At 42.0% G+C, this 21,607-nt stretch overlaps 2 protein-coding genes across 3 annotated transcripts in view; one reads left to right on the forward strand and one right to left on the reverse strand.

The window, feature by feature from the left end:
- The window catches only part of LOC142099701 (mitogen-activated protein kinase 12-like), a 30,287-nt gene extending 21,423 nt beyond the window's left edge, over positions 1–8,864 (reverse strand). For both annotated transcript variants that reach the window (XM_075183476.1, XM_075183477.1), the window contains exons 1-3: positions 8,678–8,864; positions 2,750–2,879; positions 67–125 (exon numbers count right to left, since the gene is read on the reverse strand). In XM_075183476.1, coding sequence (XP_075039577.1) covers positions 67–125; positions 2,750–2,879; positions 8,678–8,796 — 308 coding nt within the window. In that variant the 5' untranslated portion in view covers positions 8,797–8,864. The remainder of the gene's footprint in view (positions 1–66; positions 126–2,749; positions 2,880–8,677) is intronic.
- Positions 1–21,607, forward strand: part of PLXNB1 (plexin B1) — a 250,287-nt gene that overhangs the window by 33,627 nt on the left and 195,053 nt on the right. The window contains exon 3 of the mRNA XM_075183465.1: positions 17,604–17,864. The gene's annotated coding sequence lies outside the window, so the exon portion shown is untranslated. The remainder of the gene's footprint in view (positions 1–17,603; positions 17,865–21,607) is intronic.

The raw sequence follows: 21,607 nt of genomic DNA on the forward strand, positions 1-21,607 counted from the left end.
AAACTATGGTGCAGCTTCCCATTACATAAATACATAGCCCAATGCAAGTTCTGATTATCTACTTACAAGGTCTGAAATGATTCCATCGACTGGTCGGGGCTGAAGACATTCAGAAGGGAAATGACCTGTAATCAGAAAGGTGTTAATAAAATTAATTTATCAGATCAGATTAGTTATAAATACATTAAAGGGTTTGTCCACTCTTAGATAAACCCTTCTTAATCCTCACCGAAATTGGGCAACCTCTTTTAAGCGAACCTGTCAGTACTTTTGTGCATAGCGTCTTGTGCACATTTAAGAATATTAAAACTTTGATAATAGTAAACTTTAATAAAAATGTCTCTGATGAAACAAATATAGCTCTTTACACCGTATTCTATGAAAAAGTCTTTTTTTTAGTCCATTTTAATTCCTTAAAAGCATTGTCCATTTTCTTCTAAATTTTGTTCTCTATTTCATATTTTCTTTTTAATGTAAGATCCTGATTGAATAGGGGGAACTGCCCTGTAAAACTGACTACATTATGGGGCAGATTCAGTTCGCGATCTGTCTCGGGAACGGTCCGCGGAGACACATGGCGGAGGAGATTTTGCTAAGACATGCGACGACAAATTAGCGGAATTTTCAGTATCGTATTAGCCGGCAAGAGGCAGAGCTGGACAAAAAGGCGATGTCCTGAGACACCTCTTGGCTAATTTAATATGCCTCTCAATGTGTTCTATAAAAAACAAATCCTGTTTGTATGCTCACCCCGTGTTTGCGTGGGTTTCCTCTGGGTGCTCCGGTTTCCTCCCACATTCCAAAAACATACTGGTAGGTTAATTAGCTGCTATCAATTTGACCCTAGTCTGTGTGTGTATGATAGGGAATTTAGACTGTAAGCTCCAATGGGGCAGGGACTGATGTGAATGAGTTCTCTGTACAGCGCTGCGGAATCAGTGGCGCTATATAAATAAATGGTGATGATGATGACTGTATGAAGTCATCCAATTCTCCCTCCATCTGGGAGAGAGAATAACAAACCAATGTGCGCTAACTGGAAATACCCTCTACCACCCTCTGGTGGCTTTTTCATTCAGTCCCTCTGTGCCCCAGGGGAGGCGGAGCTAAGAAGCAGAAGGAAGCCACTTAGCAGAAAACGTGTCTCTAACATTCCGATAGGTTATACTCTCTCTACTGGAGCACAGGGGTACCTCCTCCCTATGGAGTTGAAGTTGCCTTGCTTTGCCGAGTAATGCAAACAAAGATTTATTGGTTGATTAATGAAAACACTCATTAAACCACGATTTATCCATCTCTACACTGTGTCAGTACATTTGGCTATCGGAGTGAACATAATCATAATGTTACATTAACAAGTTGTATCCTCTGACCGGGGGACTCCGGCTGTAATGATTTATTTAAGTAAATTGTTTTCGGCAATTCCCTGTAATTGCACAACTAATAATGCAGAATGCCCTGTCACTTAACACTTTATAAACAGTCTGATGAAGTGCTCTATCTGTTATAATGGATTGGGGACGGATATGCAACAACACCGTTCTTAGTACAATTTAAAGCTCTACGACAGTGATGTCTGAAAATTATAGGGATTAAAGGGCTGATAAACGTAAAATGCAAGTTACACTATAAGGGCTACTAATCACAAATATTCAGTACATGCCAAATGTCTATCAGAGTTAATGTTATGTAAGGTGAGTAATGTTAAGTAATTTTTCTATGCTCACCAGACTTCCTGTTTGCTAGCCTACAGCAGATCCCAACAGGTAATTGCTCAAGGCCCAAAAATGACAGAGGATCAACTAATTTTCTACAATGTACTAGATAAATGATAGCTAGAATCTGATTGGTTGCTATGGGCAACACCTTCACTTTTTCTCATTAGAAGGTGTGAGAAATCTACCCATAGACTGTGAAGGGTGGAATTCACTGATAGATGCTGATCATTAGGGCTGTGTGATATGCTGGTCTTTATACTGCGCAGTCTCCTTCTACTGTCAGACTGTGACAACAAAGAGTTACAACAGAGTATAGACATTGTAACTAGAGCTTATATTGCATACTTGTCAACTCTCCCTGAATGTCAGGCAGACTCCCTGAAATAGGGGTGATCTCCCTCACTCCCTGAAGAGTCTGGCATTCTCCCTGATGCTGAGCCAGTACAAGACGTGGTTGGCTTCGCCACCTGTGGCATGATGACACTGTTCAGAAATTGTGTCCTATGTCCATGTATTGATGCCTATGGAGGTGGCCATTTTCATGGAGACCAAGATTTAATCAAAGACTGACAGGTAAGACAACATGACTTCAGTAATGGAGACAGAAATGTAAAAAACAGTTCAGTCTGTAGAGATTCATTAGCTGCTTTTCTTTCAGGCATAGTTGCCTACTCTCATAGAATGTACAGGAGACCCCCGCATTTCTGGGAGACCTCCCGGGCTCCCAGGAGAGCAGGGCAGCCTCCCGGTTCTCGCCCCCGCCACTTATCTATTGCGGGGGCTTAATGATGTAAATATCGCATAATTTTATCCTGCTGTATTTGGGCAAAATTGTGACAACCGTTTAGGGGCGTGGCCAAAATGATGTGATTTGTTAAGCCCCACTCCTTCACGCCCACCTCCCCTGGGATCTCCCTGAAGCCAACGAGGAAAAGGTCATTTACTGCTATTATGCATTTCTGTCCATATTAGCCTTTGGCAGGGGCCAATCATTATCAACCCTCCCCTGCTGCCACCAGTCCTGGACTTACATTCTCGTGGTTCATGTGCTTGAGTAGACGTAGTTCCCGGTAGGCTCTTTTGGCATGAACCAGGGATTGGAATGGACGCAACAATTTCTTTATGGCAACGCGTTCGCCAGTCACGGTATCCTTGACTGAGCTGTGTAAAGATAAAGTTAAATCAGCTTCTGAAAATAATTTATTGAGTCTAATATGGTGGAACACTCTATATTGACCTACGCCTTCTAAAAATGGTAAAGCGGAGGTGATGCCCATAGCAGCCAATCAGAATCTAGCTATCATTTTATAGAATTTACTTGATAAATGATAGCTAGAATCTGATTGGCTGCTATAGGCAACACCTCCACTTTTTATTTTTAGAAGGTTAGATACATTTATCCCTTGTGTCCCTGGATGATTTGGGTGGTGAGCATGAATCAAAGGTCATGTGGATAATATAAGCCAACAAAAAAATTACATTAATTGCTTACACATCTTCTTAGTATCATCTGGGAAATATAAATTAGAAAAGAGTCCTCTCGGTTTTTTTTTTTTTCAAAGCAAATTCAGTAGAACATGGGTATACATTTTTTTCGGCAGAGAGAAGCTAATTACACTGCAGACTAGCATTTATTTATTAAACAAGTGGGAGCTTTCATATTTACTGCTCTTCCAAGGAAAAATAAAATAATGCCTAGAGAGTAATAGAACGATGCCACCTTGTGGATAATTTGTCATGAAGATGGTGGAATGCATGCTTTCCATTATCACGCAACCATAACAAAAATTGAACTAGCTAAAAAGGGTCATTTTTCAGTATAATGTTTGTATAATTGAGTCCTAATTGCGGCCAGACGCTGCTGTAGCACTTTTCAGGCACGGTGTAATGGACTGTGCTGGACGTCTGAGCCAGACAAATCTTTTTTCTACATTTTACTAAGCAAGTTAGGTATGAGAGAGACCAGCTGTTAAATAAGCATAAAAACCCAATTCACATAATGTTATTTTCATGCTACAGTGAGCAGCCATCACTGATCAGCTTATTAGCTCCGCTCATAATAATTCCCACTGTACTTATCTCTCTAAATACGATATTTGCTAGCTGCTTGCTCTTGTTAATTAGAAAACACTGCAGGGAGAATGATAATAGATTCCTTGGTTCTTTAGGACAGAAACAAAGGATTAAGCATTGATAGTTACCTAGAAGCTCTTTTAGAAAGTGATATTTGGAGGTCATTGCAACCAGGGGCTCTTGAAAACATTACTGGTGCTGCTCTGGGCAAAGATCAGATTAGTTGGCTGTTGTTGTGGATGACTTACAACTGTGTTCCAGCAGTTGATTTGAACGCCAACATTTTAATGGAAATTTGCCTGGACTACAAAAATACGGGATAGGTTTGTTTGGACTATGACTAGAATTATCAAACCTTTCGAAAAGTCATAGTGGAGGTGTTGCCCCTAGCAACCAATCAGATTCTAGCTATCACTTATCTTGTACATTCTAGAACCTGATAGCTAGTATCTGATTGGTTGCTAGAGGCAAATCAGATTACACAAACTTCATTGCTTGCTACATTACACAGATCCCATTCCATGACCACCCCCCCCCCATTGCATAGACCCGAAACTGCACAGACATCCCATTGCAAAGACCCACCGTTACATAGACACTTTCTTGTTCAACACAGTTTTGCAATTGGGGACATATACAGTAATAAAGTAAGACTGGGTATTAATAGACAGACATAGTGGTAAAAAGACGTTGCTCATAAGCTTACAATCCACAGGAAAATAGATGTTGGTACCTGAGGTCAAGTGCCACATACTGCATAATGGTTCAGCCAGGTAGCAATGTGAAAAATTGCTTAGTGGGAGTAGGGGGTCAGAGGGTTTTTGAATAAATAAGGAGTGTTACAAGCCGCGGCGGTTCCCAGCCGCCGCGACTCCCCTACCTCCGTCCCAGCCGTCGCTATGGCGACCGGGACGTCACTTCCGGGGGCTCGGCCGTTGCCTAGGCAACGGTCGGGAAGCTGTGTGTTAGAGTGCCGCGTCCCAGCAAGGGGAACTGCTAGGCGCGTGCGCACATAGATAGCCTGTGGGCTAATTAAATATGGGCAGTATTCTGACAGAGCTAGGCTCTGATTGGTTGGGGTTAGTGATTAAGGCAATGAGGTCTGCTACCTCATTGCCGGTTATAGCTTCTGTGCTCCAGTCTGCTGACCTGCTTGTTCCTGCTCTAGTCTTCTGAGACCACTTCTGATTTACCGTGTATGACCTTTTGGCTTTGAACTGACTCCGCTTGTGTATCCTGTGACCCTGATCCCTGGCCTGTTTACCGTTTCTGCTATCCGCCTGTGACCCCTGACTTCAGCTTGTTTACTGATACTGCTGTCTGCTGCCGGCCCTTGACCTCTGCGTGGACCTGACTCCGCTTGCCTGGGTTCTCACCAGCCGGTACACACTTCATGACCCTCTGTCAGTCTGCAGCCCAGTCTGTCCCCACCATCAGGGGCTCCAGTGAACACCTGACTGGCAGAGTAGATTCCGGGTTGTGTTGTGCCGGCTGGAGGGGTTCCTAACAAGGAGAATAAATTTAAGTTTGAGTGAACTATGTAAAGTAATGGTAGTTGGGCAGAGTAGCCTAAGGAGATTAAGAAGATGGCTTGGGAGTTTGATAAGTTTGCCTAATGAGGTGAGCTTTCAGGGAACGCCGGTAGGTTTGGACATAGGGAAAACATTTGTTGTAGAAGGGTGGGAATTCTACAGAGTGGGTGTAGCTCAAAAAAAGGGGCGCAGATCTTAGGAGGAGGGGACGAGTTGGAGGATATTTGAGAGAAGAGATGTATGTCCTTTTGCTGGGGATCGGCCAGATCTGTTTTGCCACCATGCCATAACTTTATCCCAAACGCGTCCCCTATAAACATTATAGGGGGTGCTCTGCGGTCAACACCAGGCTCCGTCACCGTGAACCGTGGGCTGCTACCTCTGACCTCTTGCTGGGGATGGTTCCCCTTGGCCCTTCTCAATGGGAGGAGCTGTAAGATTGAGGTCAGAGCGTTGTTACAGGGGACTGGGTCCCAAACCTCAGAACAGCCGGATAATTGTCATAGGAATTACATGAAAAAAAAGGTCATGATCATCCAAAAGACAGATGGATTGTATCAGTTGAAATACAAAATAGAGCTTTTTTTTTTTCTGTTTGCAGGAGGTAATCCAGCCCCCTGATTACCCCCTGAATCTTTGGTTACTTGCTGTTTCATCATTCAGATAGGGGAACTATCTCTCTACCAGGACACAGAGGATATAAGGATAATGACCCCCATTGTGCATTCAGGCTAAAAAGATGCGTTGGTCACTTTTAGATCAACATGGGTTTTCCTTTCTTCCAAAATGTTACAAAAACTAGTTTCTTCCAACGTGTCATACTACCTCAAAAATCAATACGTTCCCAGTACAAAAATTGCAGTATATTTGCAATGATATACAGCGGTGCACTGCACCACTGATTAAAATAAATGTATACAATATTTCCAAGTGATCCGGCCACAGAAGTATTTTATATTTGATCCGAAAAAACACCAATGTAGAGACTAGCGGAGCAGAGTAGAAGAAGGTTTTGTAAATACAATTAGTCTAGCAGATGCATTCAGAATTGATTACAATGGATTAATTTATATCAACAAATTATGACAGTAGTTTGGTAGTGGAATAGCTCTGCTGAAATACCAGCATAGAATAAGAACGCATACAAGATTATTTAATACCATTATGCAAACCGTGTAATGTGCTTAAAACATGTTGCACTCCCCCTATCTCTGATTTGCTTTCCTATGATGTAAATCTATGTGTGTGCTCCACGCTGGCGGTCCCCCCCCCCATACAGATCGCTCTATGGAATTCTCTCCCTCGCACAATAAGACTCTCCTCTGGTCTACAAACTTTCAAGCGTTCTCTGAAAACCCACCTCTTCAGACAAGCTTATAATATTCCTCAACCCCCCTCTTAACCTCACTACATTACCCTATTACCACCCGTAACACAATTTCGCACAAGACAACTACCCCCTGACCAACATTGTTGTGTGACAGGATCATTAAGCTTATGAATCACTTTTACCTTTGCAGTCTGGCTGGGCCGCAATGTAAAATGTAGACTTAACCTCATGTGTCAAACTCCCATTGTCCCGTAGATTGTAGGCTTGCGAGCAGGGCCTTCTCACCTCTTTGTTTTACCCAGTTTGTTTATTAGTTTACTATGTTTGTCCCCAATTGTAAAGCGCTACGGAATATGTTGGCGCTATATAAATAATTGATGATGATGTATACACAGAAGATTTTTCGTTACGCCTCTGATTGGTCTATAAACGGAGGTCAGTGTAGCTCTATGAAATTTTTCCTTATTTTAACCCATGTTTCCTTCTTCGCATCTATTATATTTGACGTCCGTTTTTAAACAGCACAACTCGCTGCAGTTTGTATCCATCAATTTGTTGTTTCTATTGAGCCAATGGGGAAAGGGTAGAAAAAAAACAGGCAATATCCATTTTTACCTGTTTTCCATCCATTTATTTTTTTAGCACACCGCTGCGCAGGGAAAGGAAATGGATAAGACAGATGGATGAAAAAATAAAAACAGAGAGAAAACTTATCCAATTAAAAAGTATGAAAGCATATTTAAAAAAAAAATAACTAAAAACATTTAAAGAAAGCAATTAACATGGATAAATATATCCATTTTTAATACATTAAGTAATGGACTAAAAATACCTTATGTACATAAATTTAAGCTGCCATTTTTCAAACACAGATTAAAAAAAATAAAGCTAATATTCGACCGGTTGCTGTGGGTAACGGCACCGTAAAACATACGCACTATTGTTATTTCACATAGTACATATGAAACTATCTGATTTATTCTGCAAGTAAAATGCATTTGCAAATATAGCCGTTATTGTTTAAGAAAGCAAAGTTCTTAAATCAAACTTTAGCTGTGTAATATATCGGATCTTTTTCTTAGAACAGATTTCACAACACAGACAATGCAGAAAGAAGGGAAAGCAAAGTAATTGAATGATTTCGACATCATTTTGACTGAACTGTAACTGTGCCATTAAAAAGGAATTACTGTGGAAGCGTTCCCCAGAACCGGGCTTATTATACATCACTTCCAGCAGCCATACCAATAAATCCACTGTGAATCTGTAGTTTGTTTGTTTCCTAAACTAAATCCCCGAGAATTTATCTGAAAGCCACAAGGACACAGTTGTTGTGAGGAATTGCAGCGTGAAAGCATTTTTGTTGGGGACGGAATTACTAATTATCTGTGCCGCAAAACAAAAGTGTGTTCAGATTGTATATGGTTGCGCGGTTTAAATAAGGGGAAAAAGAATTACACACGCACATATATATATATATATATATATATATATATATATATATATATATATATAAATAAAACGATCTACTAGATTCTTTTCCTTTTTTATATTATAAATTTAGCAATGTTCCTCAAAGCATATGCAGTAGAGATGTAGAAACTGTTGCTCTCCAACTGGTGTGGCACTACAAATTCCAGCATGCCCTGCCAGCCTCCTGCTGGGACTTCTGGTTGTACAGCAGTTGAAGAGCCACAGGTTGCTTAAAGCCTGTTTTAGAGACCTGGGGATATATTTACTAAACTGCGGTTTTGAAAAAGTGGAGATGTTGCCTATAGCAACCAATCAGATTCTAGCTATCATTGTACTAAATAAATGATAGCTACAATCTGATTGGTTGCTATATGCAACATCTCTACTTTTTTCAAACCCGCAGTTTAGTAAATATACCCCCAGGAAATTATTTATCTGATTTAGTTTCATACACATACACAACACATTTCATTGAAGCAATGTTAATTATTCAAAGAAAATCTAACATTTTAAGGCATCTTACCCAAAAGTGATGTAGGTTCAAAACTTACCACACAGTTCCATACGCCCCGGAACCTACAGCTCTCAGGTCTTTGTAGCGTAGGGGGACTTCCCATTTGGTTTTATTAATCTCTTGAGCGTAGAAGCCTTTTTTAAGTGCTGATTGCATGGTGCTTTGAATTCGGTCTGAGGATTTCTCTTCAGGAGTACAGAGGGAACGTTATCTTCCCTCAGGTGGGGCCCCTCCCAGTCCAGGTATGTAAACAGACAGACTTCCTTCGTTTGTAAATGAGAGGTCACATGAGTCTTGGCTACGAGGATTCCTGGAATGATTATAGGTAGAATCATCACGGAAACATGTCAGGACAGATCCATGCCCTGATAACAGGCCTGTAAACGGAAGCAAAGCTTTCTATGGACTGTGTGGAATAATGTCCAGCAGAGTAGACAAGATTAAGGGATATATTTACTAAACTGCGGGTTTGAAAAAGCGGAGATGTTGTCTATAGCAACCAATCAGATTCTAGCTGTCATTTTGTAGAATGTACTAAATAAATGACAGAATCTGATTGGTTGCTATAGGCAACATCTCCACTTTTTCAAACCCGCAGTTTAGTAAATATACCCCTAAGACTCCTAGGTTGAGCATCCACGGTTAGGGGTTTATTGTATTTAAACCTATATTGTTCTGTTGTGCAGCGCGACCGATGCCAGCTAGTTGGCCGGTGACTAAGCAGAAGGACTGTGTCTAGCCAGAGCTAGGCTCGCCCGGTGTCATCCTGACAAAAGTGTGCAGTGTTATTGGTGATGTGAGCAATAAAAACATATTTATTCAAGAAAGAAGTTGTTGTGTCTGTCATATTTTGCGTGTCAGCATCACATCACATCCATAAGTATATATTACATATATGCATATATATAATATATATTTATTTATATCTTCATTGGCTCCCAGAATGTTCATTTAGCTTAAGAATTTAAATGATCAGGACCGGATGTACCATCTGTAGCAGTGTTCTCAGGGAGACCAGAGGTCAACGAGTGGCTTTTTCCCTGAACAAGACATATGTAAAAATAATTTTCTTACATGCGAAGAAAAGAATTAAGAAAGGAAATGAGAAAAGGAATCAACTGATGGAAGTCTAATTCCTATGACGGTGATTTGCGTGGAGTATTAGAACTATATTCTGCTATGAAGAATAATTAATCAGGCCACAGGATGTCCTGTAAAGGCGCGGGTGGTAGATGGGTTTTATGTAAGTCTCCATGTTGCTGCAGACATCCACGAAGGAACAAACGAGTGTCATTAAGTGGCTTTCTTTTGCTTTTTGGAATGTTGAGAGTAGAACTGTCCCGTGAAATATTCGCCTTGTTGTGCGTTTGGCCGTGAACGTTTGTACTTTTCGCTGCTGCAAATTGAAATTTATTATTCCAAACACACAGCACAGCAGAATGACGTCATCGTCACAGCTTTAATCAAAGACTATAAATTCTGCCAAATAATCACAAATAAGCGCAACGTAAAGATTCTATATAAAGTATATATACATGGGTGATTTTGAGGTCACGTATTCAAAACATTAAACAGAAAGAAGATCTATGTGGATTTTATTATTGTTGTGTTGAGAAAGTTTCTGCTAATCAGGTTCACGGCTCAATTAAGTTATGTACCCAGAACATGCTGCCCATGAGATAGTGAGTTTTATGGGCTTTGTAAAAGCCAGAGCAACTTGAGATACAGTAGTAAAATGATTCTGAAATCACTCCCCATTTGCAGATTGGACTTCAGTCCCTCTCCACCCCCATGCAAAGGGAAAGAATTTTTTTTTTAACCAGGGACCAAAAGATATTTAAAATTGTATTTCAATTTGGAAAGAAGAACAAAAAATCTCTTGTTGGCCTATCTGTATGTTTCTTGAGGATAGATTTACTAAAACGTCTAAGAAGGGAAAGTGGAGGTGTTGCCCATAGCAACCAATCAGATCCGAGCTTTCATTTATCTAGTACAGTCTACAAAATGATAGCTAGAATCTGATTGGTTGCTATGGGCAACACCTCCACTTTTACTTGTTAGAAGATTTAGTAAATCTAGCCCCTAATTTTTTTCTGTTTCAGTCCCACTTTTATTTCTGTCTTCTACTTTCTGCTTGTCACATTATGATATTTTTTGTATGAGCACTATGAGTCTGCTACATTTTTATTTATTAAATATAAGATGTAATCAGTTCTGTCTCTGAGCTCTGGTTTAGAACCTATGCTAATGAATAGCCTCGATTGAAAGCATTAATCTTAAGTACTGTGTTGCTGAGACCTATTGATTTACTTTACTAAACGTCTGGTTTACATAAGTAGTTTAGTATTGTGTTAAGGTGGATGTAAGACCTCCTTATTTATATTATCATATCATAGGCAAACCGAGGGGGATGGGGGGGGGGTTCCTAGTGTCTGGAAACCCCCTCTCCAAGCCTGGGGCACTGTATAATTGAGGTGGCTGGACTCTGCCCTCGCTCCACACGTCTCTGCTTGAAAAGGGAGAGCTGTGTGCACCTAACAGTACTGCACGCAGCATTGCCCATGTATATTATGGGGATAGGAAGAGTTGGAGAGCAGCCAAGCACTGTCTAAAATTATAGCCACGCCCCCATGCATGCTGGTCACGCCCACTGGTGGTGGGGTGTGGAAACCCCTCTCTACAAATCCTGCGTTTGCCCCTGCATATATAGCAAATTGGTGGTGGCAAAGTGTTAGAAGCATAGGGGGGTATTCAATTGTTCGGCTTGACGGCCGAAAAACTCGCGCTCTAAAACTATTACCGTTAATACGGTAATTACTCGCTGAATTTCAGCTCGCAGCTCCCTGAGCGAGTAAATTACCGTATGAACGGTTTTTAATGCAATTTTACCGTATTAACGGTAATAGTTTTAGAGCGCGAGTTTTTCGGCCGTCAAGCCGAACAATTGAATACCCCCCATAGTGTACTAATAATCCAGGGGTATAAAGTGTGTGAATGGCATTAACCCAGTGGATTCCAAACTTTTTCAGTTCAAGGCACCCTTTGGGTCTCCCAAAAATTTTCAAGGCACCCCTAAGCCAAAATAATTACCAAGTAGTCCCCCGCCTTGCTTACCACTGGCCCTGGCCGAGGCACCCCAGGGAGCCTAGGCGCACAGTTTGGGAACCACTGCATTAACCCTTTCATTGCCACACGCCTCATGGGCAGCCTGGTAGTAGGAAACTATAACAGTCTGTTCCATTGTAAAACTCTATTAACGAACATGTTGCCTCCATTTCGTTAATTTCTAGGTGAGAGGTACTGTATGTATTGTTAGTTAACTCCACTTAAACTTGGTGTTGCCTAACTACATCATAATGCTGCAACAACTTACAGCAATACGTCCTTCTACCTAAAACTGCCTGTTGAAAACCCAAATGCATTGGTGCTGCCATTTGTTCAGTTCAATCAATGCCAACCTTACTTGGCAACATCTGTCACCATGGAAACAAAACTGGACTGCGGTGATTATTTCCATGGCTGCAGAAGTTGCAAAGGAAGGTCAATTATTCACAATGTATCTAACAAATGGCAACAAACAGTGTGTTTCTGAGTTTCAGGCAATTTATTTCAAGTATCAAGAGTAAGCTGTAGTACACACCATAGTGATTTTAATTAGGCAACATACATTTCGAGTGGAGTTACCCTTTAACCATGTGTATCCTCAGCCATGTGGCGCTACTGACCAGACAACGACACGTCCAGCTACTAATTGTCAATATTTGAATATAATTTCCAGGGACACTTTGCTGGACGTGTGTATGCAAATCACATGTAGAGGAGTCTAGTTGGACCTTCAATCTCTCCTACAGTCATCGTGGTTCTAAATGGAATTTACAGTCTTCTTAAAGAATTAGAATAGAATAGACCATGAGAACGTTCTGTTCTAGAAGAACAGAAGACAATGTACTTTACCTTTTGGTAAATATTAAAAAAAGACATTTACAAGTGGAAATATTCTCACATTATTACATCCCAGGATTTTGGGAACAAAAGTCATTTTTAAGCTCCCATTTGTAGGGGGAAATAAGGTGTTTCGTTTTGGCCAGTTGCCTTCTATGTCGTATTTCTTCAAACATATTTCTGTGGAACTTGGGGTTTTCCGGGTAAAGGGTTTTTTACCGATAATTTGAAACATTATGCCTAGTAAAACACATTTACATATACCACCTGTCCTTTGCCACAGTGCCCCTGTAATTTTCCTCCTGATTAAATTCTTTAGCACTACTCCTAACAGTGATTGCTGAAAGAAGCTGTTGGTGATCATGCCTGCACCGGGTCCATTTAATTAGTACTTAATTGACCTGCCAGTATGTATTTGGACTGTGGGAGGAAACCAGAGCACTGGGAGGAAACCCACGTAAACACAGGGAGAACACGGTGGCTTAGTAGCTAGCACTTCTGCCTCACAGCACTGGGGTCATGAGTTCAATCCCTGACCATGGCCTTATCTGTGAGGAGTTTGTATGTTCTCCCCGTGTTTGCGTGGGTTTCCTCCAGGTGCTCCGGTTTCCTCCCGCACTCCAAAAATATACTGGTAGCTTATTTGACTGCTAACAAATTGACCCTAGTCTGTGTGTGTGTTAGGGAATTTAGACTGTAAGCTCCAATGGGGCAGGGACTGATGTGAATGAGTTCTCTGTACAGCACTGTGGAATCAGTGGCGCTATATAAATAAATGGTAATAATTATACAAACTCCACACAGCCAGTGCCCTGGTATAACTGGAACCGAGTTATCGTTATTGCATACTTGGCTACTCTCTTAGAATATCTGGGAGAGCAGTCCTACGTCTTGCAAAATGACCGCTTCCAAATGAAGCGAGAGGGACATGATGACACGATTCGTGGTGAAACGCGTTATCTTGCCACCCCCCTCCCATGATGCAATGATGAGATCGCCGAGGCTCTGTCCCACGGGGCTAAATGATGAAAATCGTCCCTGCGTTACACCCCCGCCACAGTGGACACATGATCTCCTCTCCGAGTCGGCAAGTAGGAGTTATTGTAACTTTCTAAATTTTTTCTGGATAAGAGAATCCATACCTGTATATTTCTTCAACTTAAGAATTTCCTAAATGGGATATTTGCAATTCAGCTATAATTTACTATTTGTTATTATAGAAAATAGCTTGGTATTGTTTCACCAATGTTGATGTGTATATTATTAATCAAATAATTAACTCACTGAGCTTATCAGTAGAGGACATGGTGGTTTAAACTAGCGTTGGAGATCATTTTTGTTTTATGAGCGATATTGACGTATTTTACTGTCTGCTCTTTTAATCAATAGCCATAAAATCTCTCGACCTCCATCTCAGTTATTTGACCTTGTTTTTCTACGGAATATATTCACTGACCTGGTAAATGCCTGTGAAAAAAGGAAAACAATTTGATCCAAAATGAAACATCATCTTGTAATATTTACACACACAGGTATAAAAACCGTATAATTATCCAAAATATTATACTCTTGTTTGTTCTCAAACGGCTCAACGTTGCCTTCTCTGGTAGGTTTGTAAACAGAAATTCCGATGTCCATAAAAAATGATAGCTCTGTCTAATTGTATTTAGTAAGGTGTGGGTGCCCTACACCCAAATGGAGAAATGTGTAAATATTTTGTTGTATCTGGTTTCTGGTTGTTTATAATAAGTATTCAATTGTTCTGTAAAAATCTTAAAGGACATAATGGATTTCCCATTTCATTGAGACATATTTTCTCATAAGAACATATCTTTCTTTTAATTAAATATCCATTTCAGTGGAATGTTTTGTGGTCACTCCATGTTTAGTGTTTTAGCATTTTGCTAGTTCCAATAAAACTATTTGTAAACTAGCGCCTCTGTTTATGAATTAACATGAGTTTAAGGAAATTTTACACTCTCAGACAACTTTCATTTATTCATTTGCACATCCTACACTGCAGCTTTTACAAACCAGATTGTTATATATGTAATTTCCGTTTATGTTTTTCATAAAAGCCTTTATAAAATTTAGGCGGAGTTATTTATCTAAGGGTGAGGACCGGGCAGAACAATCTATGATAGAATGACCAACTTAGCTCTTTATTGTTATAAATAATAGTTTTTAATTTCCCCCTATATACTGTCTTCTTTAAACAGTACCCATAATGTGGGCAGCACGGTGGCTCAGTGGTTAGCACTTCTGCCTCACAGAAATGGGGTCATGAGTTTGATTCCCGACCAAGCCTTATCTGTGTGGAGTTTGTATGTTCTGCCCGTGTTTGCGTGGGTTTCCTCCAGGTGCTCCGGTTTCCTCCCACACTCCAAAAACATACTGGTAGGTTAATTGGCTGCTATCAAATTGACCTTAGTCTCTCTCGGTCTGTGTATGTTAGGGGATTTAGACTGTAAGCTCCAATGGGGCAGGGACTGATGTGAGTGAGTTCTCTGTACAGCGCTGCGGAATTAGTGGCGCTATATAAATAAATAGATGATGATGATTATGACATAAAGGCTTGATTTGCAGATCTCAGCAGTAATTCTCCACTTGTCCACCAGATGTCAGCAAGACATTTCTGGTGAACACCTCCTTCCCCTATAGGCAGGATTCACATGAACCCAATCATTTTGCAACAATCTCCATAAACTTTATTATTTTTATTTTTTTTATGGTTTTCTTGAATAATTTTCTTTTTAATGTTCATCCGTTGCAGTCATGTCGCATTTACAGCCGAGCACTCAAGGACAGGATCATATTAAACCGTAACTAGTAGAACCTGTCCAAGTGATTCTGGAACAGTCAGTCCGCGTTAGGAGTCCCAGGAGATCAGTCGGCGTGTTGCAGAGAGCAGCTTGCGGCAGGCACAGGGGTAGAAGGTTAAATTAGAAACCAGATGAAATAATATCCTATAAACTCAGCAAGGAGCCTGGTGTCTGTGGCTTCCTGATAGGGAAAGGCAGGATTATATGAAAGGACACAGGGAGGGATAGAAGACGACTGTGGAAACCACAAGAGGGGGAGATTGAGGACTTCAAAGCATTAATTCAGTGACTCTGAAGCTAACAGTACAAAGCGCAGTCAAATGGGGACACCGTGTTCCTTATAATTAGGAATTTACGCCTGCATTCTGCTTTTCCACCTTAAAGAGAACCTATTGCTTTTTTCCCCCATTAAATTATATTTCATTTTGTTTGACAGATCGACTATTGAAAAAGTTATGCACTGATGTGTAAACAATTTAACAGCTAGGGGAAAATTACTTCGTTTAACCTGAAGGTGTCGCTGTCTAAATAAAACAGAATCCATTCACATCACATGTAGGCATCATCAGTGATACCCGCAGACTATAAAACAGTATCAGATTAATGATGAGCTACACTAAATATAATAAAATAAACCATTTTTAGCATATCTATGAATGTTTTTTTCAATCTGTCTTGTTACATTGTTATAAAATAAATAAATCCTTTAGTGCAGTATCAGAGTCAGTAATTTATTATATGTCTGAGTCTTGGGATATCCTGAATAAATGGCCTTGTTCTGAAACTCCAATGTCTATTCAAACAGGTTAACTAGCCACAAACAGAAATTTTGGGCAGCACGGTGGCTCAGTGGTTAGCACTTCTGCCTCACAGCACTGGGGTCATGAGTTTAATTCCCGACCATGGCCTTATCTGTGTGGAGTTTGTATGTTCTCCGTGTGTGTGTTTCCTCCGGGTGCTCCGGTTTCCTCCCACATTCCAAAAACATACTGGTAGGTTAATTGGCTGCTATCACAATTGACCCTAGTCTCTCTCTCTCTCTGTTTGTCTATATTAGGGAATTTAGACTGTAAGCTCCAGTGAGGCTCGGACTGATGTGAATGGGTTTTCTGTACAGCGCTGCGGAATTAGTGGCGCTATATAAGTAAATGATGATGATGTTTTAGTTTCTTTATCCATTTTCGATGAAATTGATCAGTCTCTGTTCCAGTTAATGTTCGGGGAAGACAAATTAAATTGTAATTAAAGATCAAAAGAGGATTTTTTTTATCAGTTTTGCCCTAAAATCCACTCGGTTGCTGATTGCAAATTTACATGCCTACCGACTGCAAAATCTACAATGTAGTCACACCCTGAATTCACTGCACAAACCTCCCCACCCCAGAACTGCCCTGTAGAAATCAATGTTATTGGCAGGTATGAATGTGTGTCTGAGCTCACCAGCTGACTGCACAAATTAGTCCCAATACGGTTTTCAGCCTAATCACCGAAGGACTAATTTGCCCACTTATGTGTGTTGCTAATACGTATGCAGATCTGGGGGTAAATGTATCAAGCTGCGAGTTTCTGGCGGGTTTGAAAAGTGGAGATGTTGCCTATAGCAACCAATCAGATTCTAGCTGTCATTTATTTAGTACATTCTACAAAATGACAGCTAGAATCTGATTGGTTGCTATAGGCAACATCTCCACTTTTAATGTATTTTACACATTACAAACATTCGAAACATGCACTGAATTAATTATTCCCATCATTTTTATTTTTATTCCATGTATTTTTAAAATTATTTTTATTACTGATGGGAAAACGAAAACAAATAAGTCTCCCATCTGCCTCTGTGACACCAATATCAAGTCAGGCAACTTAACTTTCTCCCCACCAGTCACGCCATCTTTTGGACACCAGAATTGGACAATGTCCTGAGAAAATGGGGATTATTGGTAGCTATTCGGATGGGATGTATCGGTGTTTGAAACAACTACAGAATAGTTAGTGGTGGAAGCAGTTTTTGGCACAGAAAAAGTGACATATTTGTTAGTGAATTCACCACAGTTTTCGGCTTAGGAACAATGCACCCTATTACAGACTGATCAGTTCTGAATAAAGATTTTCTTAGGCACCTGAGAGTATATAAAATATAGAAATGATTCCTTCCAGGAGACGACATGCTCCTAATTTTGCTCAAACTGTATCTTCCAGCAAAGGAAACGTTGCCAGTCATTGCATCAGTAGGAAAAGCCGGTGGTGTGAAAATCCTGAGAGTGGAACGACTTGACTGCACTAATGCAATCTGACAGAGCCTTAGAATTCCGGTGACTGTGCCCAGTGAGGTCCAACACTACCTCCTGCCCAATCCTTCTGCTCCTAACACAAGGGCAGCAGGTCGCCGAGCATCACTGGGCACTGTATATCTATCCCTGGCTGGGAAAGAAGGCAGATCTGTGAATTCCGGGCTTCTGGGTGAGTCACTCTTTTCTCTGCTGTCGCTTAGTTTGCCAACATGTGAATACCAGCTCTTGGCAAAGGTGCTTCAAAACAGGTCAATATTAACCAAGCATATGACCACTGATCATGAGCATAATACTATAGTTTATTCAGTTTTCTGAAATATCTGTCCGCAATGCATCTCAGGTCATATAACATACAGAATTATCAGAAGTGAAAGTGACATCCAGCATAGAGGAGAAGAGAAGTGGTACTGTGCAGATTTCAATGCGTCGATAATTGGAACTATGATTAGAAAGGGAACACAGAACAAGAGAGAGGGAAACGAGCAATAACCCAGAGATACAAAGTAAGAACATATATTGAGAATTGTGCAATACCCAACATTTGCAACATGAGAAGTAGTACTGTGCAATTATTCATACACATAGAAGTAATGGTACATTGTAAATATCTATAAAAACAGAATAATAACGGAAACTGAGAAATGAATTGCAGTGTGCTGTTTGTAAATGTAAAAAAAATATTAAATATAAAAGTATTTGTTTAGACTTATTTATAAATAAAATATATTGTACTTAAATTATCCTCACTCTTTTCGCTCTATGTAAGCCCTCATTTCTAAAAACAGTTGCCCCCTTTCCCCACATGTCAATATTACTTACCTAATTTTGTGGCTTGTGTGTATTCTGGCCAATCAGTACATTAAATATAAACTCAGATTCCACTCCCAAATAAACATTACTATGTTTCCTTCTTCTGAGAGAAGAGACCTACAGGTGGCCAAACCCATGTGAAGATGGCGTCAGCAGTTTTGCCCTGCGGGGGGAGCATCGTAGGAGAGGGATCTTCGGATCTCTCTCTGGCTTCGTGCTCTCCCCATTGTTAAATAACTAAACTGACTCTGTGCATGTGAGATATTAGGGTCCCCCTGCAAAAATTACATTTGTGCCCTCCTCTTTTATAAATTATTTGTTCATTCAATAATGCTTTTTATTTTAATACAAATCATATAATAAACTTTAATAAAGAGAGTAATACAAATAAATACATTTAACAGCAAACATGGATTGCTATCTATGTATGTATGTATGTATGTATATATTCTTTGTAATAAGATTTTACATTTTTGACATAATTAGTTTGGTTGTGCCCCCTCCTTCATCACACTATGCCCCATTTTGATCCTACTGTGCCCCTTCATCATCACACTGGGCACTCTCCTTCATCCACACTGCTGTCCCCTTCTCATCCGCACTGCTGCCCCCTACACATGCACACTGCTGCCCCCTTCACATGCACACTGTTGCCCCCTTCACATCCACACTGCTGCCCCCTTCTCATCCGCACTGCTGCCCCGTTTTCATCCGCACTGTTGCCCCGTTTTCATCCGCACTGCTGCCCCCTTCTCATTCGCACTGCTGCCCCCTTTTCATTCGCACTGCTGCCCCCTTTTCATTCGCACTGCTGCCCCCTTCTCATTCGCACTGCTGCCCCCTTTTCATCCGCACTGCTGCCCCTTCTCATTCGCACTGCTGCCGCCTTTTCATCCGCCCTGCTGCCCCCTTCTCATCTGCACTGCTGCCCCCTTTTAATCCGCACCGCTGAACCCTTCTGATCCTCACAGCTGCCCCCTTCTCATCCGCACCGTTGCCCCCTTCTCATCAGTACCGCTGCCCCCTTCTCATCCACACTGCTGCCCCCTTCTCATCCGCACTGCTGCCCCCTTCACATGCACACTGCTGCCCCCTTCACATGCACACTGCTGCCCCTTCACATCCACACTGCTGCCCCCTTCTCATCCGCACTGCTGCCCCATTTTCATCCGCACTGCTGCCCCCTTTTCATTCGCACTGCTGCCCCCTTCTCATTCGCACTGCTGCCCCCTTTTCATCCGCACTGCTGCCCCTTCTCATTCGCACTGCTGCCCCCTTTTCATCCGCACTGCTGCCCCTTCTCATCCGCACTGCTGCTCCGTTTTCATCCGCACTGCTGCCCCCTTCTCATTCGCACTGCTGCCCCCTTTTCATCCGCACTGCTGCCCCTTCTCATTCGCACTGCTCCCCCCTTTTCATCCGCACTGCTGCCCCCTTCTGATCCTCACAGCTGCCCCCTTCTCATCCACACCGTTGCCCCCTTCTCATCCGCACTGCTGCCCCCTTTTCATCCGCACTGCTGCCCCCTTTTCATCCGCACTGCTGCCCCTTCTCATCCACATTGCTGCCCCCTTCTCATTCGCACCGCTGCCCCCTTCTCATTCGCACCGCTGCCCCCTTCACATCCGCATTGCTGCCTCCTTCTGATCCTCACTGCTGCCCCCTTGTCATCCACACTGCTGCCCCCTTGTCATCCACACTGCTGCCCCCTTGTCATCTACACTGCTGCCCCCTTGTCATCTGCACTGCTGCCCCCTTGTCATCTGCACTGCTGCCCCCTTCTCATCCGCACTGCTGCCCCCTTCTCATCTGCACCGCTGCCCTCTTCTCATTCGCACTGCTGCCCCCTTCTTTTTTGCACTGCTGCCCCCTTCTCATCCGCACTGCTGCCCCCTTCTCATCTGCACCGCTGCCCTCTTCTCATTCGCACTGCTGCCCCCTTCTTTTTTGCACTGCTGCCCCCTTCTCATCCGCACTGCTTCCCCCTTCTCATTCGCACTGCTGCCCCCTTTTTATCCGCACTGCTACCCCCTTCTCATTCGCACTGCTACCCCCTTCTCATTCGCACTGCTACCCCCTTCTCATTCGCACTGCTACCCCCTTCTCATTCGCACTGCTGTCCCCTTTTCATCCGCACTGCTGCCCCCTTCTCATCCGCACTGCTGCCCCCTTCTCATTCATACTGCTGCCCTCTTCTTATCCGCACTGCTGCTCCCTTTGTTATTTACTTACCTTTCTATGACCTTATTTCCTTCTCTTCTTCTCTTCAGTCTTTTCTTCTTTTCTTCCTATTCTGTCAACGTGTGGCTCATCTTTGCGCCCCTCCTCACTGAGTGTCGGGGTGTGATGACGTCACGCCCGGCATTCAGTGTGAACGAAGCAGGAAGGAGGACGGCCCCCGAGCGCTGTGCAGCATACAGATTTTTTTTTGATAAATTCTCTGTTTGTGGACAGGTGGGGATAGCTGGCGCAGGGGAGCGCCTCTCAGGCTTGGCACCCCCCCCCTGCCTTGCTTACTCCGCTTATTGCGTTCCACCGGCCCAGTTGCATAATTATGGCGCAATAAAACGTACACTCTCTTTCCTCACCTAGTAGAAGGAATACAATAGCACTCAAATAGTTAACTTCTAAAAATAATCTCTTCCCAACTCCAAAAATGGCAGTCACTTTCTCCTTGAAGTAACATCACAGTGTTTTGACTATGCTGTCATAACTCAAATTACTGTTCTAGTAAAGTGTCCAACTAATTTCTGACTTTGGCTGTGGACCAATGCTTCATTTACACTGCAGTTCCTATTTCCACTCTACTTATCATATTGTGATTGAAACAGTTTCTGCTATGATCCTGTACAATTAGCCTGGGTGCACACTACAGGTTTTTCACCCGACTATCGGTCCAATTACACGATAAACAACCGTTCGACTCGATATAGCATCAGTGTGTACGCTCCAGCGATGAACGATTATCGTCCCAAAGCTCATCGTATTGTTTCATTTAATTTTATAAATGCACTAAAATCTTGTTCAACGATGGAACGATGTCGTTCCAATTCTGCAGTGTGTATGCACTCTGGACCGGCAGTGTCCATAGATCTCTATGGA

Source organism: Mixophyes fleayi, chromosome 8 (genome assembly GCF_038048845.1).
Source record: "Mixophyes fleayi isolate aMixFle1 chromosome 8, aMixFle1.hap1, whole genome shotgun sequence".
Taxonomy (NCBI): Eukaryota; Metazoa; Chordata; class Amphibia; order Anura; family Limnodynastidae; genus Mixophyes; species Mixophyes fleayi.